Source organism: Urocitellus parryii, chromosome 3 (assembly GCF_045843805.1).
Source record: "Urocitellus parryii isolate mUroPar1 chromosome 3, mUroPar1.hap1, whole genome shotgun sequence".
NCBI classification, from domain to species: Eukaryota; Metazoa; Chordata; class Mammalia; order Rodentia; family Sciuridae; genus Urocitellus; species Urocitellus parryii.
In genome coordinates, this window is record NC_135533.1 from 217,809,637 (window position 1) to 217,835,556 (window position 25,920).

The window sequence follows — 25,920 nt, forward strand, 5'->3', positions numbered from 1 at the left end:
TAAACAGCCAAAGACGTGGAGACCACTGAGTGTCCACCCAAGACAAATGTACCATCCACACCCAGGAAGAGTAGCATCCCCCAGAAGGAAGGAAGCCCTGCTAGGACGCGGCTGGCCCTTGAGGCCATCATGCTACTAAGCCAGACACCAAAGGACCCGTGCTGCAGGACCCACTCACAAGTGTCCCGAGAGTCCTCGGCTCCAGAGACAGGACGCATTCGGTGGGTGCCCGAGGACGGGAGGGGAGGGGACAGAGCTTCAGTCCGACAAGATGAGAAAGCGCTGGCGACAGACGGGGGGCCTGAACTGCGTGAACCTCTTTTAAGGAGGTTAAAACAGAACTCCACGTTGCACGTATTTTGCGATTTCAACGTCTCAACGTGCACACGGTGATTCCCCACGATTTTGTCGGTTAGAAACATGACTTTTTAGATATTCTAAAGTCACCTTCATCTCATGAAAGAATGTTGTGGTGTGTGTACACACTTGGTGACAAAAGTCCACCGAAGCTGGACAGGTCGCCCACTAGCCTCAGGATGGACGTCCTGCAGCTGCCGGCGCTCAACACCCGACGCCGCGTCCCTTCCGCCCCCCGCCCCACGCCCCACGCCCCACGCCCCACGCCCCACGCCCCACGCCCCAGGAGCACGCGCGCCAGCGCCCTAGGAGTGCGCACGCTCCGGAAAACCGCCTCGAGTCGGTCTCCGCCCCTTTCCCCTGCGAGGCGGGCTCGGGCTGCTGCGCACGCGCCGCGGCCGGGGGCGGGGCCCGCGGCGCTCGCTCTCGCGAGAGGCCGGCGCGCGAGCTCGTGGCCTTCCCCTCCCCTCCCTCGGCCTCCCGGGTCCCGCTGCAGCGTCAGCCTCGCCGGGACCTCGGTGGCGGCGGGCCCCTCGCCTCAGCCCCATCACCCTAGTCGCCCCTTGCCCGGGTCCACCGCGCCCCCGGCCCTACCGCCCGGCGCCGGCCTAGGCCGCGGCCGCAGCCCCCGACTCGCGTCGGCACCGCCCGCTCGCGGCCCGCCCCCTATGGGCCCCGGCTGAGGCGCCGCCGCCGGCCCGCGGAGCCCCGATGCTGGCCCGGAGGAAGCCGGTGCTGCCGGCCCTCACCATCAACCCCGCCATCGCCGAGGGCCCGTCCCCCACCAGCGAGGGCGCCTCCGAGTGAGTGGCGGGGTTCGGCCGGCGACGCGGGGACAGGCGGGGGTGGGGTCCCCGGGAGGAGAGCGCGGGGCGGGGGTCCCCGGGAGCAGAGGTCAGGGAGAGGGAGTCCCCTGCTGGAAAGGTCAGGCAGGGGGTCCCCGGGAGGAGGGGTGGTGGTGGGGTTTGCAGGGAGGGGGTCCCCTGCTGGATAGGCCAGGGAGGGGGTCTGCTGGAGGAGAGGCCAGGGAGGGGGTCCCAGAGGAGAGTGCTGGGTGGGATTCCTGTGAAGAGAGCGGGAGGTGGGGGTTCCTGGGAGGAGGGGATGGGGTGGGGGTCCCTGATGAATTACTGAGCTTCTGGCAAGGGGTGGCCCTTATGGGAAGAGACAGGGTGAGAGACCCCTGAGTGCCAAAAAGTAGGACCCCTGTTATCTAGGTGGTCCCTAGATAATAAAATGAGGATGAAAGCATTCCCTGAGAACAGAAGGGGGTCGCAGTGAACTGGGCTGAGAGGTTTCTCGAGGACAATCAGGTGGGGTTGCCCGAGTGACAGGACCAGGTAAGGGGTCCTGAGTCCCTGTGGGGAAAGGTAGTGGGACGACCCAAGGGGTGAAGTCATAGTAAAAGATGGTCCCTCAGAAGTCTGGATGTGGGGGGTCTCAGGGATTGGGGAAGGGTCCTGAGACCAAGAACATAATGAAAAGGTCCTGCTAGTTGGGGTGGGGGAGGCCCCTGAAGCTGGGGAGAGTGCTTAGGATGCCCCCAGGAAGGAAAGAGGCTGGGGAGCCAAGAATGGGGGGCATTCAGAGGCAGGGATGAGACCCCAGAAAGCAGGTTCTGAAGCAAACAGATTAGGACAGCCTCTGGAGGCCGGGTGGGGAGGGAAGAAGGCCTTAGGCCCTGGAGGGTGACAGGTTTTCAGGGCTGCAGAGAAACCAGGGGAAGGGGATGGCAGGGATGCCTTCAGGGGTGATGGGGGTACTTCATCTACTCTACAGCGAAATGGTGTCTTGTGAGGAGGAGACGGGCTTGGTGTGTTGGGGACACACACTTGGAAGGTCGTGCCACAGTGACCTCTTCATTCCTGTTCTCTACGATGGGCATGGTGTCCCCATGAGGACGGAGGGGACGAGTGTATGTTGTGTTTCCTGGTCTTGCCACTCAGCCTGGACAGGGGTGGGGATTCCGTGCACATGTGTGTTAGCTAACAGCGTCACAGCCAGGCATGAGGACATTTAAAAATCCACCCCTTATCCTTCTCTTCCTGCGTATTTTCTTCCACGTTTTCTGGAGTTCATCCTTTGAAGGATTGATTCCCCAGTGGAGGACGCCGGCCTTGGGTTCCAGACACGTCTTGTACTTACATACACACATACCCCAATTGAGTTCCCATTACATTTAAGGTAGACTACTGAGTGGCTTCAGGGTGCATCATAGATGTCCCAGGCCTTCAGAAGTCTGGCCCAGAGCTGCCTCTTCAGCCACAGCGAGTAAGCATGCTCATTGGTTGGTGTTCTCTCCTTGCTCTCTCTCTGCAATGAGTCAGTATCTTGATGTTTCCTCTTCGGGTCATTGTTCAACAGGTGCCCAATAAGTTTGTGCTTAGGCTCCTGGTTCAGGCTTTGTGGCTCCTTGCATGATGTTGTGACCTTATGTATTTACCCACTGGCCTGGCACTCCATGAGCCCTTCCTCCTGATTCTTCCTTTTTTTTGCGGGGGGGCAGCTACTGAGGATTGGACTCGGGGGCACTCAACCCCTAAGCCACATCCCTAGCCCTATTTTGTATTTTATTTCGAGACAGGATCACACTGAGTTGCTTTGCACCTTGCCATTGCTGAGGCTGGCTTTGAACTAGCAGTCCTCCTGCCTCAGCCTCTTGAGCCGCTGGGGTTACAGGCGTGCTCCACTGCATCTGGCTCCTGATTCTTTTGTTTTTAGTGGTACTGGGGATTGAACCAACCAAGTGGTGGTTTATCTATATCCTCAGCCTTTTTAATTTTGAGACAGGGTCTCGCTAAGGTGCCTAGGCTGGCCTCAAGATTGTCATCCTCTTGCCTCAGCCTCCCAAGTCATTGGGATTATAGGTGTGTGCCACCGCACCTAGCCCACCTACCTGGTTTTGATGAGAATAAAGTGAAGTATCTATGGCCCTAGGAAGAGTGCCTGCCCTGCCTTCCTGTAGGCCTTTGCAGTACCAACTCAGGCATCATCACCAAGCCAGCAGGTCACCTGTATTCTGATCTGTGTGTCCTTGGCTCATGCTTCTTAGAGACAGAAACTGGGCATGGTGGCACATGCCTATAATTCTAGTGCCTAGGAAGCTGAGGCAGGAGGATTGTAAGTTTGAGGCCAGCCACAGCAACTTATCAAGATCTTATATGAAATAAAATCGAAAAATGGCTGAGTAGAGCGCTCTTGGTGCAATATCTAGTACTACAATAGTATTTTTTTTAAAGTTATAGGTAGGGGCTAGGGCTATAGCTCAGTGGCAGAGCACTTGCCTAGCATGTGTGAGGCACTGGGTTTGATCCTCAGCGCCACATAAAAATAAATAAAATAAAGGCATACTTTCCATCTATAACTACAAAAAAAAATTTTTTAAATAAATAAAAAGTTATAGGTAAATAATTATGGGACTTCAGGATAGAAGGTTCTGGTAGAGCATCCAGTCTCCCCTTGTCTGCCGCTGGAACCCTCTCAAGGGCTGTGGACCTTGACTTAACACATTCTTTTTTTTTTTTTTTTTTAAAGAGAGAGGTGAGAGAGAGAGAGAAAATTTTTGATATTTATTTTTTAGTTTTCGGCAGACACAACATCTTTGTTTGTATGTGGTACTGAGGATCGAACCCGGGCCGCACGCATGCCAGGCGAGCGCGCTACTGCTTGAGCCACATCCCCAGCCCTTAACACATTCTTGAGTGGGTGGCTGTGCACTGCTGGATATGGCCAGTCTCCTGTAGAGACCTTCACTTAGAGCTGCCCCGTCTGATCCAGTTCCCCCAGGCTGCAGCCAGCCCTGGCAGTGACACATCCAAGTTGTCCAGGAGAGCTGTAAGTGTGAGGGGCACCTTCTAGATTTCAAACTTAATGCAAAAGAAGTAAATACTCAGAAATGTTCATATGTTGATTACACATTGAAAATGATGCTTTTGGTGGGTTAAAAGCAGTTTCACCTTTTTCCCATTTAAAACACATATCCTAAACATTTTTATTTTCGTTTTTTGCAGTGCTGGGGATGGAACCCAGAGCTGTGCACATACTAGGCCAGCACTCTACCACTGAGCTATACTCTCTGCCCTAGGAAATTTTTAAATTGTGTACGTGACTTCCTCCTGCTCTGTTGGACAGTGTTGGGGTCTTATTATCATTGAACTAAAGTATCTACCTGTTACAGGAAGCTGTGTTTTACTCCAGGATCAGGTTGAAAGTCAAGGCGTTCCTCAAAATAGCTCATCAAAATTTCCTTTGAAAATTGCTTGTGCCCAGTAAAGTACAGTAGACAGTTGGTGCAGGAGCACTGAGTTTAGGACCACAAGTGTCCATGCAACACAGGAGGTTTGCAGTAACGGAGGAGTGCTGGTTGCACAGCATGCCCTGGGGTTGTCTGCACCCCTCCCCCTTCTCCTCAAGTGCTGGCCTTTAATTCTTGAAAATTAAAATAATACAGGGGCTGGGTACAGTGATTCATACCTGTCATCCCATCAGGAGACTGGAGGTGATCAGTTCAAGGTCAGCCTGGGCACCTTAGTGAGGCTGTCTCAAAATAAAGAAGAGCTGGGGTGGCTGATGCAGCCTCTGCCTTCCACCCCTTGGTGCGAGTCCTTTGTTCCTGGTAAAGACCCGTGTCCTGACCCCCAGTTCCTTCATTTTCTGTTGTGGTCTAGAGACCTCCTGGGTCCCTTGAGCTGCAGCTTGTCCCCAAGTTTTCCTGAAATTTGCAAGTAGGGGTCTGGCCTTCAGTTCCAATCCTGCATTTGTGGTGGGGGTGCACACATGTCTCATTGCTGCTAGATGGTGATCCCTGAGATCTGGCATTAGGCCCTTGTCCCTTTGATTTCCTCTGGCCTGGCACATGGCTGCTTGTGATCATGGCTAGGTGGAGTCATCTTGCCAACTTTCAACATGCCCCCTGCTGATCTGTGCCCTTGAACTCCACAGGGCAAACCTGGTGGACCTGCAGAAGAAGCTGGAGGAGCTGGAGCTAGACGAGCAGCAAAAGAAGCGGTTAGAGGCCTTCCTGACTCAGAAGGCCAAGGTTGGTGAGCTCAAGGACGACGACTTTGAGAGGATCTCAGAGCTAGGAGCTGGCAATGGCGGGGTGGTCACCAAGGTCCAGCACAGGCCATCAGGCCTCATCATGGCCAGAAAGGTGAGCAGGTGGCAGAGTGGGAATAGAACCCCAGGAAATGAGACAGGTTGGAGAGGTAGTGGGACCTTTGCTGTCCAGCTGCCCCCTCCAGGGACCCTGAGTGCAAGGAAGCCCCCTTGTAGTTGGAATTCAGCAATGCTACTGCTGCCTGGGACCCTCCCAGGTTGGCTGACCTCTGCCTTCAGGGAGGTTTTAAGTTCAGGTCCTGGGGTTAGGGGAGTGGCTCAGTGGTAGAGCATTTGTCTAGCATGTGCCAGAGCCTGGGTTCCAGCCCCAGCGCCAAAAAATAAGAGAAAGAAATCAGTTTCCTGGAAGCTTTCTGGTTTGTGCACGGCTGGGTCCAGAAGTGTGGCAAGCAGTATTTTCGGGAATATTAGTGTATTGGTCAGAGGTTTCAGAGAAACAGAATTAATAGTGTGTGCATGCACATGTGTATATGTAGAAATTCACTTTATTTTTGAGATGCAAGGGAGGGGACCCAGGGCCTTGCACATGATAGATAAGCACTCCACTCCACTGCTGGGCCACACCCTAGCCTGAGAGGGGTTTTGTTTTAAGGACTTGTTTAACATGGTTGTGGGCATTTTAGTCTGAGATGTGCAAAGCAGACCAGCACCCTGGAGGCCAGGGGAGAGCGGAGGTTCCGGCTGGAGTGTGAAGGCTGGCTGAGGCCAATTTCCCTCTTACCAGGGCACCTCAGTGTTCCCTCCTGAGACCTTCAGCTGATTGAATGTGGCCCACCATCTCAGAGGGTCACCTGGTTTACCTAAGAACCTACAAGTTTATCTGCTCCCCACATCTGAAAAAGACCTTCCCAGTCATGTCAAGACTGGTGTTTGACCAAAATCTGGGTTCCCAGGCCAGGGGACACACAAAGTTGAGCATCGCCCCCCCTCTTGTGGGATTCTGTCCACCCTGGTGTGACAGTACCTGCCCACCTGCTCATCCTGGCTCTGGTGCTGCAACACAGCCTCTCTGGAGTCCCCGGGAGATGAAAGGAGTTGAGACCAAGGCATGACCACTTGGAGATGGGAGCTCCTAACTGGAGACTCTGTGTGGAAAGACTCCTGCTTCTCCAGCGTGTGTGTTCCCATGGGGAGAGCCCGCTCTTCTGGAAGCCTGTCATCCTGCAGTCACTGCCCCTTCCTGAGTGTGGGCCTCCGCATCCCTGTGCCTTTCCTGGTCTCTGTGGGAATCTAGCTCTGAGGCTCGTTCTTTCTTCACATATGTAGGGTTTTTTGTTTGTTTGTTTGTTTGTTTGTTTGTTTGTTTTTTAAAGAGAGAGGGAGAGAGAGAATTTTAATGTTTATTTTTTAGTTTTCGGCAGACACAACATCTTTGTTTTATGTGTGGTGCTGAGGATCGAACCCGGGCCGCACACATGCCAGGCGAGCGCGCTACCGCTTGAGCCACATCCCCAGCCCCACATACATAGTTTTTAATTGGATATTTATTAATTGAATTGGGAATTGAACCTAGGGGCACACTTTACCACTGAGCCACATCTCACAGCCCTTTTTACTTTTTATGTTGAGACAGGTCTTACTAAATTGCTCAGGGCCTCACTAAGTTGCTGGGGCTGACCTTGAACTTACAATTCTTCTGCCTCAGCCTCCTAAGTTGCTGGAATTATAGGTGTGTGCCACCACACCCGGCTCTTTCTTCTTGCTTCTAAAACACCTCCCTGCACCCCTGAAATCTACAGCTGAGGATTTGCTATTTCTGTTTCCTTTCTGCTGGCAGACTTTTCAATATCAGAGCAGGGCCTGGGGTTAAGGCTCAGCAGTAGAACGCTCACCTAGTATGTGTGAGGCCCTGGGTTTGATCCTCGGCATCACGTAAAAATAAATAAAAAGATAGATACATAGATAGATAGATAGATAGATAGATAGATAGATAGATAGAATAAAGGTGTTGTGTCCAACTACAACAAATAAATAAATATTTAAAAAAAAACTCAGAGCAGCCTTGGCAATCTGGGCCAATCTACCTTCCCCACAGCACTAATGTGAGGACAGTGTGCTTGTCCGAGTACAAGTACAAGGGAGCAAGGGCTCTCAGGCCAGTCAAGGACTCTTCTATGTGTCCCTCTCGTGCAGGTAGTAATGGGAGCCCAGGACCTTCCCATCTACGTGGGGCACTACAGCTGAAGGGCACAGATTGAACGGGAGCCAGCGCACCAACAGGTCTCCCAGTGCAGACCCCCAAAGGCGCAGGGCAGCCTTGGGGCTGGCGAGCCCACTCTGCAGCCAGTGTCCCCTGGTCTGTTTGATTCTCAGCCAGTGCAATATGCCAGAAAAGCAGCCAGGCCCAATCTGGAAGGCCCAGTAAAGCCACCCTCTGGGTTTTTACAATCATGCTTGTTTGTCACCCTCATAAGTGTGAGCAGATACTGGTCATCTGCTCACTGCCGCATCCTTCCAGAGTAACAAGCGTCCTTGAATTCTGGGGTAATCCAATGGCCTCCTGTGAAGGGCAGGGTGAAAATGCTGCGTCCCGGAGACCCAAAGCCAGAGCTGAAAAAGAAGCAGCAGAGGGGCAGCGTGGGCATTAGCTTTGGGGAAAGACCTGGTCCTCAAAGTCACAGGGAGCGTGCTCTATACACTCCCTGGATTGGGGACACTGTCAGCCTCTCTCTGCCCCTGGACCCAGCACCTTGTGCTTCTTCCTGCCTGGGTGCCATCCCACAGGCAGCTGTTCCCCAGCTCTTCCTTGTGGTGGCTCCTAAACTCAATTTCCTTTGGGCCCCAGCCCAGTGTCACCTTGCTGCCATTCCCTGAGCACTGCATTGACCGCGCACCAGGCCTCCTGACTGCATTTCCAGCCTGGCATCTCGTGCTCCCCCGAGCAGGGCCTCTTGGTCTTTCTTCTGATTGCTGGCATCCACAGCAACTCCGCGAGTGTGTGCTGAGCTGATAGGGGCTGTTCTTCGATGTGCACACCTGGTCTCGCCTTAGCAGATGAGAGGACTCGTCTCCGACTCGTCTCCCAGGTCTGAGGTTCTGAGCGGCCAGGACGCCGACTCTGATTGCAGCTCCTGCCTGGGCTTGGGCGAGAGCTCCCTGGGGGTAGGTAGTTGGGGTCTCCTGGCATCTTACGTTGTCTTCTGCATCTCTTGGGAAGATCCCAATCTTCCTGCCTTTGGAAATATTGTCTACAGCTTGTCGACAGGAGCTTCAGCGGAGGGAATGGTAGACTCCCCAGGCCTCAGTGTCGTGTCCCAGCCTGAAAGAAGAAGGGACTCAAACTGTGCCCACCCCTGTCTGAGGGGACAGGTGCAGTGACCTCCCCCTCTTGGACTTGTTGCTGGGTCGGAGTCCCAGGGGCCAAGGGGGGGTTGAGGGGGCTTCTTTTAACAGCTCCTACTTTCCCCAAGTGGAAAGTGTTTGCTCTGTCAAGTCCTTTTTTTTAACAGCTTGATGGAGGGGTAATTCACAGACTGTATAGAGGCACCTTTTAAAAATATATATATATCATTTAATGACTTCTTTTTTAATACATTCCGCATTGCACATTTATGACTACAGTCAATTTGAGAATGTCTTTATTGCTTTAAAAAGGTACCTGTTCCCATGAGCAATCACGCCTCCCCTCCCAGCCCCGTACCCATGTAAACCCTCCTCCCCAGGATTAACCGTCTCTCCAGGAAATCCATAGTTGTTTTTCTGCATGTTCATTGTAAAAACAGCTTGGTTGTGAAGTAATTCAGGCACCATACAACTCACCCATTTAAAGTATACAGTTGGCTGGAACACAGCATACTCACAGTTGTTTAGCTCTCACTGCATTTAATTCAAGAACATTCTCACAACCCCACAGAGAAATCCTGTACGGTTAAGCCAACACGCCCCGGCCCTGCCCCATCCTGTTTCTAGACTTGCCTATCCTAGACCTGCCTGTCACTGGGTCACCCACTCTGGCCCTGTGTGTCTGGTTCTTAGTGAGCATGAGTCCTTGAGGTCCATCTGTACTGCAGCTGTGTCATCTCACTCCTGCTCATGGCCAAGTGACACTCCAGAGCGTGGAGGAAGCGTGCTTTGTTTCAGTGGACCCGGGGGCAGTTCCCCCTCTGGCTGCCGTGAAGACTGTGGTGCACATTCTGGTCCCAGTTGTGTGTGGGCAATCGCTTCTCCTCTTGGGCAGACTCCTCAGAGTGGGGTTGCAGGGTCTTCGGTTGGTTCTGAATGCTGTGGTGCACTCCAGGGCCAAGGGACCAGTCCCCCGCCTCCCGCATTTCTGGACACCCCTAGGTAACCTGCTGTCAACTCTTTGCAGCTGATCCACCTGGAGATCAAGCCAGCCATCCGGAACCAGATCATCCGCGAGCTTCAGGTCCTGCACGAGTGCAACTCCCCGTACATCGTGGGCTTCTACGGCGCCTTCTACAGCGACGGGGAGATCAGCATCTGCATGGAGCACATGGTGAGCACCCGGCCAGGAACCACAGGGAGGAGGGTGTCTCCCTGCCGGGGCCTCAGAGCCCCTGTCCTCAGAGGCAGCAGCTCAGCAGCTTCAGAGGGTTCCTTGGGTGTCACCGGGGCCTACTTGTGTGTGTCCTGTTTTTCAGTGGCACCCTCTTCTCAGCTCTGTTTCCATGGAGGGTGGGGAAGTCGTCCCTGGTCAGCCTAGAGAGAATCCCCTGTCTCTGCCTGGGGCACCGTGTTTCCAGTGTGCTGGACCTGTGTGGTCCTTGTCTGGTCCTGTGGGGGACACACAAGTTGCTCCTGTGAGCTGCCCCATCTAGAGTACAGCTGTGTGCAGCGTGCCAGTGAGCACCACGGGGCGAGATCCACAGTGCAGGGGCTGGGCTCAGGGGAGCATGGAGAACCGAGCTGCTGCTGGAAAGGGCGCTCCTGCCCACAACCCAGCCAGAGCCAGGGTCCCTGTCCTTCTGGGGCTAGGCATCTGAACCACCACAGTTGGGCTCAGTGTGGCCCCTTGTTCGAATACTGTGGTTTGGAAACTCAGAAATGGGTGGGATCAAAAGCAGAAGTGGTGAGACCTGCAGAACCTGGGGAGTGGCCCCCATCCTGGCTGCAGGTGCCAGACTGCCTGCCGCAGGGCTCCCCGTGCAGAACTAGGGTGCACTGGTTGTCTGATGTCCCCTTGGCTGAGCCTTGCGAGCACACCATCCCCTGCAACAGTTTTGTAACTAAGGCAGGAAATGAATTTGAGCAATAGTCCCACTCAGCTGTGGGGTCCAAGCAAATCCACTCATGTGGGAGCCCCTTCCCCACCTGGGAGGAGCGAGTCTGTCTTGCAAAGCCCAGGTGCAGGAAGGCCAGAGGGCAGAGGGAGGAGAAAGCGCCCCCTGGGCGGGACCTGCTTACCCTCTGGGAAGGAAGGTGCTTCATCTCCTATCCCCCACTCTGATGGGTACTTAGCACGTGGTCCCAGGCGGCCAGCCCTGTAGCCAGGCACCATGCATCCCCTGCTCAGGAGGGAGCCACGAGCCCTCCTCTGCTTTGAGGACCTGCCCTTTGCTTCCACGGCAGGCAGACTCGCTGGAGTAGGAGATGGAGTGTTCAGCACGTGTGCGGCAGCCTGGGGTGGCCGACACACCCACACCTCAGATGAAAGGCAGGGCACAGTGCACACGCCTGTAATCCAGAGACTTGGAGGCTGAGGATTTCAAGTTCAAGGCCACTCTTGGCAATTTTACAAGACCCTTAGCAACTTCTGGAGACCCCTACCTTAAAAAGAAAATTTAAAGGGCTGGGACTGTATCTCAGTGGTAGAGTACCCCTGGGTTCAGTCCCTGGCACCAGAAAGAGGCGGGGCAAAGGATGTGGATTTTTTTTCTTTTCTTTTCTTTTTTTTTTTTTGGTACCAGGGATTGAATCCAGGGTCCCTTAACCACTGAGACACATCCCTGGCCCTTTTGAATTTTATTTAAAGTCAGGGTCTCAGTTCCTTAGGGCCTTGCTTAGTTGATGAGGCCCCAACTAGGCTTTGAACTCACGATCCTCTTGCCTCAGCTTCCCGAGTCACTAGAGTATAGATCTTTTTTTATACTTTTATTTATTCATTTTTATATGGTGCCGAGGATGGAACCCAGTGCCTTGTACATACTAGGCGAGCGCTCTACCACTGAGCCACAACCACAGCCTAGAGTATAGATTTGAAGTGGGAGTGAGCCTCTGTAGAAGTCCTGGGGCTGCCGTGGCTGAGCACACTGGTCTGGGACATGCACTCTCTCTCACGCAAAACTTTGGACAAGACTGGCAGCTCTCTGTGGGCAGTCAGGGGAGGGAGGGGTCCCTGCTGGGTAAGCATTAACAAGCTCGTCCTGGACAGCACCCAGTGCTGCGTGAGCACTGAGCAGAGGGCAGCACCCTCCTTGCCCTGCAGCATGGTCCTGTTCTTCATCCTCTTCATTTCTCAGAGCTTCCAGTTGCATGACAGTCTGCCTGGTTGTACCTGGCTTAGTGTGTTTTCAGTTGCTATAACAGAGTGCCATGGCGGGTAGTTTATACAGGAAAGAGGTTTATTGGGTCATAGTTCTAAAGGTGGGGAAGTCTGAGAGCACAGCCCGCGTCTGCACATGCACAGTCATAGCTGGGGGAGGTGAAGCCGAGCAGGTGTGCTAGGAGGCACAAAGGGCTGCTTGCTTTCTAATAGCCGCTGTCCTAGAAGCCACCCACCCCCAGGGGAGTCTACCCCCGCCACATACCCAGAGAAGCATCCATCTCTCCTCATGAAGGTGGAGCCTGTGACCCTGAAAGGGCTCAGACAGTGCTGGTATGGGGGGGCTGCGTTTCCACACAGGGCTTGGAGGGCCACGCCACACCCAGGCCACAGTAGCATCCCTGGGCTGTTGGAGTGTCCTGATCTAAAGGGAGGTCTCAGCCTCTCTCCCAGCAAACTTACGTGCAGACAGCTTGTTTGCAGTCTGGTGGAGTCTGGCTTTCAAGAAAAGACTCCTAGTTACGTGGTCACGTCATTGTGACCATGATGTGTTTTATCTAACGAGTGATTAACGTGCTGACGTGCAGTTAGTGACTGTAAGGTGACCACTGTCGCCATGTGAGCTTTCTGTTGTGGAACTCGGGCTGAGAGAAGAGGCTTCTTCTGGCTCGCTATTGCTTTGGGCCTGTGCTGATAGCAGGCCACGGTGGGAGTGCCTGGCAGGGGAGACCACTGGCCGAGAAGCAAGAGACGGAAAGAGGAGGGACTGAGTCCCAGTGTCCCCTTCAGGCCACACGCAGTGGCCTAACCTCCCAGCAGATCCACCTTGTAAAAGCTCCAGCACCTCCCAACAGTGCCAAGCTGGGGATGGAGCCCTAACCCTGGACCTTCAGGAGACACCCCAGCTCCACACCGCAGCGAGCTGTGAGCCGCACAGCTCTGGGGCACATGGCCCAGCTCACCCGCCGCTCGTGTTGGTCCTGGGACTGGCTCGTGTTGGTCTGGGGCTGGCTGCTTCTCTGCAGCCTGAACCTATTGAAAAGCTCACACAGAACCCAGCGAGCAGTGGGGCCAGGGGCCAGAGAGGGCGGCCGTAGTGTGCTGACCACACAGAGGTACCCCAGCATTCTTGAGGTCTGGTCAGCTCTGTGACCAGGTGTCCCAGGCGCAGCAGTGAGGAGCCTACAGCCCTGGATCCGGAGGCACCGCACCGCTCCGTGGTGGGGAATGAAGCCGCACGAGTGCAGCCCACGTGTGTGGGGCTGTAAGGACACGCCAGAGGGAGCCTGTTTGTTTCAACTCTATTTCCCATTACGTGTTGGTGTGTGCGTGAATGCATGGAAAGATCCAGAGGAGGGCTGGGGCTGGGCTCAGCGGTAGAGCCGCCTAGCACGTTCGAGGTCCTGGGTTCGATTCTCCGCACCACATAAAAATAAATAAAATAAAACTCTTATGTCCAAATAAAAAATAAATTAAAACAGAAAAAGAAAAGAAAGATCCAGAAGAGTATGTCACGCTTTGGGGCCAGAAGGTGGAACTGCTGGGGCTCAGAGGGTGATCACTGCCTGCCTTTTTTTTTTTTTTTTTTTTAATACTTGGGACTAACCCGGGGTGCTCCACCACTAAGTTCATTCCAGCCCTTTTTTAAAAAGTCTTATTTTGAGATAGGCTGGCCTTGAGTCTGTGATCCTGTTACCTCGGCCTCTCAAATCCAAGATTACAGACATGCAGCACCGCACCTAGCATTACATCTGAATTTTCTAATAAGAAAATGTATTCATGTATTACTTGCTCAATAGCAACACGTTTGCAGGAACATTTAAAACACACATGCAAAAAAAGTGTCTAGTCATGCAGAGTGAGATCGGTGTCACAGAGACCTGGGCGCCGTGTTTTCCCCACCACATCCTGTCCCGTGCCTCAGGCAGGCCACTTATGCTGGCAGGCTGTGCACTCCCCAGCTGCAGGCTGGGGCTCCCTGGCGCTGATCCTGCCTTTTCCCCTGTCCCCCCTGCCCCCGGCTGTGGACCATGTATGGGGACCTTTTGGTTGTGACCGGGGTTCTCCTGGCATGGAGTGGATGAGGCCAGGATGCTGCTGAGCCCTGCAGTGCCCAGGTCACCCACTACAATTTGATTGGCCCCAGTGTCCTCAGTGGGAAATGTGCAGGCAGCCACCACCCCTCTCTGCCCTGCAGATGGAGGGGTTTTGTGTGCACTGGGGAGATTCCTGTTGGACCCCACCGGCTCCTCCCAGCAAACGCGCTCTGTTTCTTCGTCCTGCACATATTTATTGCAGCTCTGAGGAGTTGGAATGAAAAGAGGTGGCACTGGCCACACCTGTCATCCCAGCTGCTCAGGAGCTGAGGCAGGAGAATGGCAGGTTTGCAGGCAGCCTCAGCACCTTGTGAGACCCTGTCTCAAAATTTTAAAAATGAAAAGAGCTGTTACTAGGGATTTTTTTTTTAAGTTGTAGATGGATGCAATACCTTTATTTTATTTGTTCATTTTCATGTGGTGCTGGGATCCAGCCCAGTGCATCATGCGTGCTAGGGAAGCGCTCTGCCACCGAGCCACAGCCCCAGCTTTATTATCTGTTTTTGCTTTTCTAGTTTTGTTAAAGTCAGTTGATACAAACAAGAGCAAGGCACAGTGGTCATGCCCATGGTCCCAGCTGCTCCCAGAGGCTGAGGCAAGAGGGTCACAAGTGTGAGGCCAGCTTTAGCAAGTTAAATGAGACCTTGTCTCAAAATAAGATTTCAAAAAAGGGCTGGGGATGCAGCTCAGTGGTGGCTCTAAATCCTCAGGACCAAAGGGGGGAGGCGGGAATGGGGCAAGAAGAACACGTGTACTCCCTCCTGCACCACTTGCCTGGTCGTCCTGCTCACTGGCGCACCTGGTCCTAGCTCTCCAGGCGGGGGCCACACCTGTCCTTCTGCCCACATGACCGGCACCTTTGCCCAGAGCTCCTCGATAGTCACCTGGGGGTCCTGGAAGCTTCAGAGCACATAGGGTTTTGTAGTGTTCTACAGCACAGTGGGGCAGAGCGGGGGCCCCAGCACCCCTGAGGCTGCTGCTTCTCCTCTTGCCCTCAAATGAAGGGAAGCATGTCCTGGCGACCAAGCCATCTTTGGGGTCCTGCAAAACAGGTTGGCAAGGACAGTAGACTCCTGGCAGGGTTCTGTCACCACCTGGTGCCCAGGGCTGGCCTGGTAGCGTGGTCCAGACTCCTCTCCCTCCCCAGGCACCTGGGGCAGCCCCTGGGTCTCCGGTTTTGTTCCTGGGCACCTTGTGAAGGACACATAATCTCTGTTTCCTCGTCTGTCTGTTGGACTTGGGGCCCGACCCAGACACGGTGGGAGACTAACCAGTGTTGGTTATCTGCAGGTCTTTTGCAGGGTGCCTGGCACAATGACGAATGGGTGACGGGAGAATAGAGGAGAAGTTCAGATGTCCCTGTCCCCTAGCTGGCCTTCCGAGCACCTCTCCTGCGGGCCAGGGCCCATAGGCATTAGCTGCCTTTCCTCACCTTGCCCTAGAGGGAGGCCAGGGAGCAAGCCTGCACAGGTGCTGGCAACGGAAGCACTTGGGTTTCTATGGGAATGCCAGGGTGGGCTGTGGACCCCCAGCCAGCCTGCCCTTCCTCCTTTTTCCTGCCTGTGACACCACACCTGGCGTGCTGGCTAGGACAGGGGCCCGAGAAGCTGGTTTGTGGCTTGCATGTGCCAATGTGGTAGCTGCTCAAGTTCCGCTCCCAACGACCGCCCAGGCTGCGCAGACAGCCTTGTGAGCTCCTAGGGACTGTCTCTGTCCCAGTCAGGGTTTTGGTGGAAACTAGAGTAGAGCGCCTACCATGGTGACTTCAGGAAAGTGGCATCTCAGCAGCAGGCCCTGTGGGACACACACCCGTGCCCTGGGATATTCCTGCTCACTTCCTGCTGTAGATGTGGCCCTGCAGCCTCTGAGGCCACAGCTGAAGGAGTCCCTGCCCTTCGCTGGACGGCCGCGCTTGGCCCTGGCCTGGAGCCTTCCTGCAGTAGAAGGAGCCCTCACTGCCCGGCTGGCTCTTGAGAGCTGTTTCTCACGCAGGACGGGGGCTCCCTGGACCAGGTGTTGAAGGAGGCCAAGAGGATCCCCGAGGAGATCTTGGGGAAGGTCAGCATTGCGGTGAGTCTCACCACGGACCCCGGCACATTCCCTCCCAGCTGAGGCGCTCTTTCCTATGCCAGCCCCTTCCTCATGGCCAGGGTCCAGGAGCTGCTCAAAGCCGTGGGGGTGCTTGCGGGGCCCTGCAGAGAGTTGCCAATTCTGTCTCCACTGGCTGTGGGACTTCTGAGCAAGTTTCTGAGGGTCCTTGGATCCCCATCCTCTGGGTGAAGGTGGCAGGTCCTTTCTAGCTTTTAAGATTTTCTGTCATTGTCCTTGTCCCTACCCCTATATCTCAGGCCTAGCCGAGGTCTCAGTTGAACAACTATGAGCAGAATGGCCACCATCTTCCCTCCATCTTATGGCAGGCAGACACCACTTGCTGGGGTCTCAGGTCGCGTTGGTCAGGGTGATTGAAGGGGGAGCCTGGGGCAGACATAAACCTCTGACCCCATTCTCCCCTCACTGTCCAAAAATGCTCTGGGCAGCTGAGGGATGGGGCAGGCGTCCTGGCCCCAGCCCCAGCCCCACAGTTGGCAGAACCTGGGGATTTGGATCCTGCCGCTCTGTGACTCCACAGAGTGTGGCTCCCGGAGCCTGCGTCTGAGCCCACGAAATGACCGGAGGTGCACCTGACCACTCGGGTGGAGGGCTGATGGGATGCTGGGGCCTGGCGCTCAGCATTCCAGAAACAGCCGTTGTCGGCACCATCGTCGACCACTTCCCCCTGAGGAATCTGCCATCCAGGCGCCCCTTGGCGAAACAGCCCAGTGCACCCCTAATCTGTTCAGTTCTGCTGGAACCTTAACCTGTTCCTTAGCACACCCCCAAGCCTGAGCACCTGGGAGATGCTGTGGGGCTGGCGGGGCTGAGCCTGGTGCTAGGACCCAGGCTGCCTCTGCCTCTGTGCACCAGCCCCTCCTCTTTCAAGTGGGGGGGACCAACGTGCCCCTCACAGGCTGTGTGGGAACCAGACAGTTTGCACACGCCCCCTACCACTGGAGGCCAGCCTCCCTGTTGGCCTCTATTGGCTCTAAACCTGAGAAGGTCAACACCACCTAGACAGGGTCACCATGGCCTATTCCAGACACTGGCTACTTAGATGTGGCTGGGGCCAGGGCAGGGGCTGCCCCTGTCCTGCTCACCCAGTCCACGGCCCTTGCAGGTTCTCCGGGGCCTGGCATACCTTCGAGAAAAGCATCAGATCATGCACCGAGGTAAGGAGGCTCGTGCCGTCCCCAGAGCCTGGCGGGCCACCGCAGTGCCCAATGGCCCCTCACTCCTGGCTGGCCCTGTCCTCAGATGTGAAACCCTCCAACATCCTGGTCAACTCCAGAGGGGAGATCAAGCTGTGCGACTTCGGGGTGAGCGGGCAGCTCATCGATTCCATGGCCAACTCCTTCGTGGGAACGCGGTCCTACATGTCTGTAAGTCCCTCCAGGCCTCCTCTGTCCCACCCAGACGCACAGGGAGCCCACAGGTCCCCCGAGTCTGTTTTCCACGTCTGGCTTTCCTCTGCTGCCGAGTCCTGTCGCCCTTCCTTTCCCAAGCAGCTCTTCCTCCTGGAGACCTGCCTGTGTCCTGCCTGGGTCGGCCACCATCCAGCCCAGGGCACTTCCTACTTTCTGAACTGAGATCAGACTTTCTTGGTGCCTTCAGAGATAGCTGGGTGCCCCGGAACCTGCAGGGGGCCTGGGATTTGAGAAGCCAGTCTCGCCCTGCACAGAGGGGGGATGAGCCTCTGCAGAAGCTCCCAGTGCTGGGGGCCTCTGGGGGCCTCAGTCCCCAGACCTCGTGCACACCCTGTGGGCATGGAGGGATGTGGCTCTGCATCCTCCCACTGCTCTGGTCCCTAGCTGGGGAAGCGGGCTGGGTCACAGCGGTCCCTGGACTGCAGGTGCTGGCCCTCCGCACACTCCTCCCTCCCGTCTCTCTGGCAGCCAGAGCGATTGCAAGGCACACACTATTCGGTGCAGTCGGACATCTGGAGCATGGGCCTGTCCTTGGTGGAGCTGTCCATCGGGAGGTACCCCATTCCCCCACCCGATGCCAAGGAGCTGGAGGCCATCTTCGGCAGGCCCGTGGGCAACGGTGCAGAAGGAGAGCCCCACAGCACCTCACCCCGGCCGAGACCCCCTGGGCGCCCCATCAGCGGTATGGCCTGAGTCTGAGACTCCTGGCGGGTAGTGTGACCCATGCAGGCACTGCTGTGCCTGGGATGGCAGCTGCCGCTCTCTGGCTCCCTCAGCACCACCTGTCCCCCTGGATCGTCCCGCTAGTCAGCAGTCCTCTCATGGTGCTGGGGTTTCTGGGGACGAGCTGGAAACAGCAAGCGCCCCAGACCTGGTGTGCCCGGGGTGTCGCAGCTGTTGCTAGCAGCTGGCCAGGTCGCTGGATGGGTTCTCCAGCATTTTATCAGGGAAACGTCAGCTGTGCACTTGAGTGGCAGGAATTGCCCCTGGGCACCTACTACTTAGGGCCGGGCCATCCCGGAGCTCTAAACCCAAGACGTTGACTCGGAACATCCTTAGGACTATTGGATTTGACCACTGGGGCCCTGGAGGATGTGGGGAACCCTTCCCGAGGACGCCTCGCTCACCCTGGGGGAGAGTGTAGGGGAGGGTCCCGGACAGGCAGCAGAGCCCCAGAGCAGTTTCTGGACCCCTGGGGTTCTGTCTTTCCCAAGTCGGGGTGAGCCCTGAGGGCCTGCGGTAGCGCGCAGCCGCTCTGCTGAAGCAGGACCTCCATACCCTGCCTCGCCTCGGGCAGATGCCCAGCTCAGGGCTTCAGCACCTCAGTGTCCTGCCGCCTTTAGTTCCAGGGCATTCCATCACCTGAACAGGAAGCCCTGTCCCCAGGAGCAACCCCCATCCCGTCCCCAGCCCGTGCACCCATAGATCCATGTCCTGTCACTGGGTCACACACTGTGTCTTCTGTGTCTGGTTCTCAATGAGCACGAGGTCCTCAGGTACCTCCATACTCATTTTGAGGGCTCAATAATATTCCATTCTGAGGGTGGGCTGCTCTGGGTTTAGCCACCCCATGGCTGGGCATGTGGGGAGGTGACAGCATCGCCCACAAGCCCCGTTCCTCCTCTGTGTGCTGCTGTAGAAGACCACATGGGTGTCTTGGTCTCATTCCAGGGGAGAGTTCCCAGGTCTTTGTCCTCAGGCCTGGCCCTGCCCCTCCCAGCCCCACTAGATGGCAGCCACCTGCCTGCCAGCACCTCCCCCAGCCCATGCCCTGGCCTCCGTGCCCATTTCAGAACAGGCAGGAGGCGAAAGTCCAGCTGCTGAGCCCAGACCTGGCCAGCTGGGTCTCGGACAGGGGTCAGCCACCCCCTGCCAGCTTCCTGTTCCAAGTGGCATCTGGGGCCTGCCTCTGTCACCACCAGTGGCTCTGTCAAGGTCATGCTGCTGTCCTTACTGTGGGCCCCCTCCCCCGCCCAGCCTGCAGCTCAGGAGCAGGGCCGTGGCTGTGGCTCTTCCAAAGCACTCGTGTTTGTTGTGGCTTTTTTGTTTGAGTTCATGGGGGGCTCAGGAGAGCAGTCTCTTCCCAAGGAGCAAGCTCAGGAGCCAGAGGCCAGGCCCTGGCCACTGCCACCTCCCCAGAGTTTTGCTGCTGCCATAAGCTAGTGGCTGTGATGGCGCCCAGTGTGCCCAGCGCCCCCAGACCTTCACCTGCACAGGGGCAGTCATCTGCCAGTCTCACCCACTTCTGTCCCCCACTGTGTAGGTCACGGGATGGACAGCCGGCCAGCCATGGCCATCTTCGAGCTGCTGGACTACATTGTGAATGAGGTGCGTGAGGAGGCCTCCGGTGCTGGTTCCTCCTAGGGACTCTGCCCATGTGCTGCCCAAGCAAGGGGGCCGCCCTGGGGTGCTCCTTTTTGTGGACGGTTGTCTGGTGTGCAAGCCACTGCCACCTCTCCTCTCGGGCCGCACAGGTTCTCCCCTTCCCCAGGGGGTCTTGTTTCCTTAAGGAAGACGAATCCAGAATCCCCGTTGCAACCCCTCCCTGTATCCAGAGATGCGCCAGGCTGCGCCTCAGGCCCTGTCCCCCAGCATGTCCTAGTCCTGGTTTGAGCATCGTGGAGTCAGGGGCTTTAATCCCCTTGCCTGCCACCCTGGTCTGGGGAGGACACTCGGCTGCAGAGGGATGGGCTGACTCTGCAGCAGGGCTCTGGGGAATGGGCCATTTTTTCCCTTCCTGCTCTTTCTGGGTCTTTGGTGGCTCCTCCCAGATGCCCCAAAAGCAGATAGTGTGGCTGTGTCCTGCACAGATGAGCCGCTGACCTCAGGGCTGGTTATCAGGAGGGACACAGCCTGGACCCTGGAACTACCCTGGTGACCAGGTCCTCAGGTCCACTAGAACCAGGGAAACGACAGAGTGGCCAGTCTGCTGCAGGATTAGGCTTGTCCCTTGGTTAGGTGGTGAAATGACAGGATGGGGTGGCCCTGGTGATGTGGCTTTCCCTGCCATTGGCAGGGATCCCCAGGTGCTGTGAGCACGTCAAACACCCTGAGCATCAAGGTGCCACCCTATCTGGGGTCATTCTCAGAGCTAGGCCTCAGACTCCCCACAGTGCTTGCGCACAAACCTGGGCAGCAGCTGGCCCCGTGCAGTGCTGACCAGGGAGGCAGCAGCCCAGGCTTGGATCCTGGAGGGATGACGTGGTCCACGGGATGATAAGCCTGCCCTGCTCTGCCCCGTCGTGCCCAGTCAGTGCGTTGTGCAGTGGGAAGAGGGGAGGCTGTTCTCTGCTTGCAGCAAGGGCCAGGAGAGGTCAGGTGGGGGGACCCAAGGCCACATGTGCTGACCTGCCCTCTGTCTCCCCACAGCCACCTCCCAAGCTACCCAGTGGCGTGTTCAGCCCACACTTCCAGGAGTTCGTGCATAAATGGTGAGGACTGGCATGGCCGTGCGCAGCGGGGCAGGAGGGGCCCTGACCCCCATCGGCTTCTCGAGCTCTTCCTGCTCTCGGTCCCACTGATGCCCTGTCCCTAGAGAATCCTGAGCAGTCGGTGGCAGGATTTGGCAGGCACTTAAAACCCCCAGGAGAGCCAGAGGCCCTTTCCGGGATGTGGCTCCCACCTGCCCTCCCCGCTTGCCCCCAAAATTGTGTATGAACCTGGATTGGGCCCTTGGTCTATCCGCAGCTGCCACCTGCTGTCCACTGGCAGGAGGGAGGAGTGCCTGCCCAGCAGGTCTCTCCTGGGGTCTCCTACTTGGATTCTCCTGCCCATCAAGGAACCTGCAGTGTCCGTGCTGGGGCCTCATGCAGCACCCTGGTGCCCTGGAGGCAGCCTCCTATGGATGTCACCCATCAGATGTGCCCTGGTGGCCCTTTGTGTCCGAGAACCACCCTGCAGCCCTGAGCTGCTTTGAGCTGCTGTCCTCAGGCTGTTCTGTTTTTTTAAAGGAAAAACTTCCATTTTGACCCTGGGCCTTCGAGCTTGGCGTTTTTATTAGAGATCTACCTGTAGGGGCTGAGGAGGTTGAGGGAAGAGGGTGGCCAGTTCAAGGCCAAGCTCGGTAACTTAGCAAACCCCGTCTCCGATAATAACCAGAGCTGGGGATGTGGTAGAAAGATACACATCTATGGCTGCTGCCAGCTGTGCCCAAGCAGGAGGGGCTCCCGCCCCTTTCCCCTTGCCTCCCCCTCAGGCCCTTGTCCTACTCTCTCCCGGGGGCGTCTTGCTCTGGAGACTGGAGGCAGTGATGGAGCCCCGTGTCTGTCTGGGCAGGAGCCAGGTGGCTGGGCAGCAGTGAACCAGAGTCCCAGGCTCCTGCACGGGTCTCCTCATGGGCTGGGGTGACACAGGCAGCCTCACCACAGTCCAAAACACTTGGCCCCCGAGCCACCAACTGACTGCCCTGTCTTGTGCCTGTCCCCAGCCTCATTAAGAACCCAGCAGAACGAGCAGATCTGAAGATGCTCATGGTGAGTGGTGTCCTCGGACCCTGGGCTGGGTGTGGAGAGGGTGCACATGGGGCCCTGCTGTGAGCGAGCAGGAGGAGTCCAAGCTGGCTGGGCGCGGGGCTGGGAGAGCAGAGTGTGTTTCTCCAGAAGGATGGCGCCAGGGTTCCTGGGCAGTGCCCGCTTCAGGCACTGGGTGGCTATGGGCCGGCCCCTTAGTCCTGAGCAGCTCCCAGCTCCTGTGGCCTGGCGAGGTGACTGCCTTTGTCATACACCCTGAGTGAGTCCCACTCAGTGCCTGGGTGCTCTGTCGCTCTGGGCGGTGTCCCCCTGAGGCTCGGGATGTGCTCTTGGTGTGCTCAGATGCTCCGCCCTGGCCAAGCTCCCCCAAGCAGGCCAGGGTTTCTGCACCCTGGAGGTGACTGCAGGTGTCCTTGAAGCTCACACTTCTTGCTACACCCAGCTATTGGCCGGAGCTTGCCTCCCCAGCAGGTGGGAAGAGGGAGACAGCCACCTGGGGCCCAGCCAGCAGGTTCTCCTGGGCAGGCAGGCCCGACACGAGCCCTCCCAGCCGCATCTGCCGCCCATGGTCAGCATGTCCCCAGCACAAGTCAGCAGGCCTCATCGGGTCTGAGCTGCTGTCCATCCTAGATAGCCGCTGCTTCACGTGCCCCAAGAAAGATCTTTGCGTTAGAGACACAGACGTTGATTCTCAGTCTCCCAAGTCCACGGTGGAGATGTCAGTACAGGGCATTTTGAAAATGCAAGCCGTGCCCTTTGCCTGTGGCGCCAGTAGGCCCCATGGGTCAGGCTGCACAGCCTGCCGCTTCCTCGCTGTGCCCTCCTTGGCCCTGCAGTGCTTCACCTCAGGACTCTTGGATGCCCTTGTGCCAACTGGCTGCCCCCTGCGCAGGAGGCCCACTTCAGTGCCTCCTCCAGGATGGCCCCCATCAGTTGGTTGTGGGGACAGCTGAGTTTTGAGACCCTTGGCTGTGGCAGGAGCACAAGGCCTGGGTGGGAAGGGGTCGTCTCCGGCTGCTTCTCTAGAGGGCCCTGCACCCACCCAGATCTTAAGTGCATGACAGAAGCAACACCTGTGCAGGGCGGTGGAGCAGGGCACCAGGTGTCTGAACACCTTGAAAGTCACCCAGGGCTCTGGGGCAAGGCTTGGTGGTTCGCACTTGCTGCACACGGGAGGCCCTGGCTCAGCCCGGGCACGGGTAGGAGCCTGCTCACCACTCCTGTGCCAGCCAACTGGATGTGCCAGTCCAGTTGTGCTCTTGACTCAATCAGGGGCATGTATCCCAAATGACACCCTCTGGTGACCCTGAAGCCCCTCCTGCCCCAGCTGCTCAGCAGTGCACCCTCGTCCCTGAGCCACATTTCGGGGCTCCAGAGCTTTGTGGCCAGTGACTGACTTATTGGACATTCTTTGAGTTGGGAACCATGCAGAGAGCTCCCTTGGCAGATGGGGCTCTTCCTGATCAGATGTCCTTGGTGGGGTGGTCCTGTCTCGGGGGTTGTCCAGTAGAGGCCAGGGACACCCACCCCAGAGAAGAGCCCCTCCCCCCGTGTCCAGCATGCTGAAGGGAGCGCAGGCTGTGGGGCTGGTGTTCCCGCCCTGCCCCAGCTGCAGGCGTCACTTCTGTGTCATTTCCGCATTACTTCCGCTCTCTGCACTTGGGTCTCCTCTGAAGCCGAGTATGTGGTCCTGGGTGGCCATTGGCACTCCCTGGGTCGGCGACCACCATGCCCAGCCCTCAGCTCCTCTCCCTTGCAGGGCCACGCCTTCATCAAGCGCTCAGAGGCTGAAGAGGTGGACTTCGCCGGCTGGCTGTGCAGGACCCTGCGGCTGAACCAGCCCAGCACACCCACGCGCACCGCTGTGTGACGGCCACCCGGGCTCCCGCGTCTGGCCGCCTGCCTGCCCCATCTGTGCCCGCCCTCTGGCCCCTCCTGCCCCAGGAACATTTGTGTCCTCATGTCCCCTGGGTTGCTGCCTGGCCTGGGAGGGACACTGCTCCTGTCACCGTCTAGGAACCTGCTTACTTAGTTTAAAACAAAACAGGGAGAGGAAAAGCAAACGCTGCCCACTGCGCCTCCTTGCTACGTGGGTCTTCTCCATGTTGGTCTCTCCCCTGGAGGCCGCCGAGGATCAGGGCCACCGCTGCCCTCCAGGGCTGAAGCCCCAGTGCCCAGGCCCCGCCTCAGCATCTCACCTGGAAAGCTGGGGGCCAGGGGTTGGGGGCCGAGGGCCTGCAGCGGGACCACTTCCTTGCCTCCCCCTCTGGCTGCTCTGCCCCTCGCCATGCAGCCTGGACAGGAGGCAGCCCTGCCTCCTGCCCAGCGTACCATGGAGGCCTCTCCAGGCTCCAGGGAGCACACTCCCTCCCCGGGGCTGAGCTGAAACAGCTCTGCAGAGAGGAAGTGCTGGTCTCCACGCTCTGTGTGGTTGAAACCCCAGCAGATGCAGCAGATAAGGCCTGTGTCCCTGCACTTGCAACAGGCCCCACAGATGTGGTGGCTGTCACCGGTGCCCGCCCCGCGAATCACAAGCCAGTGCCCAGGCACGTCACTCTCCCAAGGGCCGCCAGCTGCTCAGCCCCAGTTGGTTACAAGCAAAGCGGATGAGGTCCTGTCCCAGTTCCCGTGTCGTCCTTCATTCCTGTTGGGCCCTCCTCTGTGGTCCCTGCATGGCCCGAGGCCCAGCCGTCCTGCCTTCAAGGCTGCGTAACCTCAGCCCACTCACCCAGGGAAGCCGCATCTGGGCTGCTTACAAGGCCTCCCTCTGGCCTCTGAAGCAGCTGCGGCCCAGAGCAGCCCCTCCATGCTCCTGAGCACGGTGCACAGGCCGCACTTCTCTGTGGGCTGCAGGCCCTGTGCTGCTGCAGAGGGCCGGAGTACCATCCTTTTCTTGGGAGACTTTTTAGTCCTGTATTGTTTTTTTTTTTTTTTTTTTTTTTCTGCAGACACCAAAGAGGACATGAGTTGGTGCCTCATTCAAACAGCGTTGCTGGTTTCTGCCCAAACCCTCTTACAGTTTAGGTTTTTGGGAGGCAGAAGCGGAAGGACTGCAAGTCCAAGGCCATCTTAAGGAGATGACAACTTAAGGAGACCCTGTCTCAAAAAATAAAAGGGGCTGGGGCCTTGGCTCAGTGGAGAGCCGCCCTGGGTTTGCTCCGGGTACTGCCAAGAACACAAACCCTGGCCTCCCCGTTTCCCTCCACTGCTGGCTTCCAGGGTCTCTCCTGGCCTCCCCACGCTGCCTGCAGTCATCCCCACCCTTGGCCACCTCTAATCCAGGCCGGCCCTTCTCCACAGCTGGAGGCCCAGACGCCTGGCCCTTGCTCCCACTGCTGGCCACGGATTCTCTGGGCAGCAGGTGGGCTCTGTGAATCATGCCGAGTGGTTGTTTGGGGCGTGAGTTGCAAGGTGGCACTGCAGCAGGCCGCGGGCACTCCCAGCTTGTTCCCCGAGCTCCCTGTGGCTGGAGACTTCATAAAGGGTTGGGTTCCTTGTTTTGACCAAGGAAAAAGGCCAGTTGGGGTGTGGCCCAGTGGATGGTTACTTTGAGGCCCTGGGTTCCATGTCCAGCATCACAGAACACGAGTAGATAGAAAAGACGGTGTGCTGGCAGCACTGCCCCATGTGCGGGTGGCAGAAACGCCCAGATCAAGGAGAGCAGGGTTGACCTGTGGTTGGGGGAAGATGGCTTGGAGCGTTTGCCAGGTTCTCCCTAGCTCTGCCTGGCAGCAGCACCCCAGAGGGCAGTGTGCCTGCCTGGCAGCTGGCCAGACCCTGTTCCCATGCCTGCACGCTCGGTGCTCCCCAACCACACGCGACACCAGCCAAGTCACTACTGGCTTCCCCCACCAGGCCGTTGGCCACAGAGAACCCGCCTGAGTCCCCACTCAGTGAGGCGCAGTGCTGTTTTCTAG

At 57.1% G+C, this 25,920-nt stretch overlaps 1 protein-coding gene across 1 annotated transcript; it reads left to right on the plus strand.

Annotated features, from left to right (window-relative positions):
* Window positions 1–767: 767 nt before the first annotated feature.
* On the plus strand, window positions 768–24,066 carry Map2k2 (mitogen-activated protein kinase kinase 2). The gene is made up of 11 exons (XM_026404367.2): window positions 768–1,160; window positions 5,299–5,509; window positions 9,785–9,931; window positions 16,006–16,083; window positions 17,228–17,279; window positions 17,365–17,489; window positions 18,003–18,216; window positions 19,798–19,862; window positions 20,904–20,965; window positions 21,961–22,006; window positions 23,763–24,066. The coding sequence occupies exons 1-11, from the start codon at window positions 1,069–1,071 to the stop codon at window positions 23,871–23,873; spliced, it is 1,203 nt and encodes a 400-aa protein (XP_026260152.1). The 5' UTR covers window positions 768–1,068; the 3' UTR covers window positions 23,874–24,066.
* The last annotated feature ends 1,854 nt before the right edge of the window (window positions 24,067–25,920 follow it).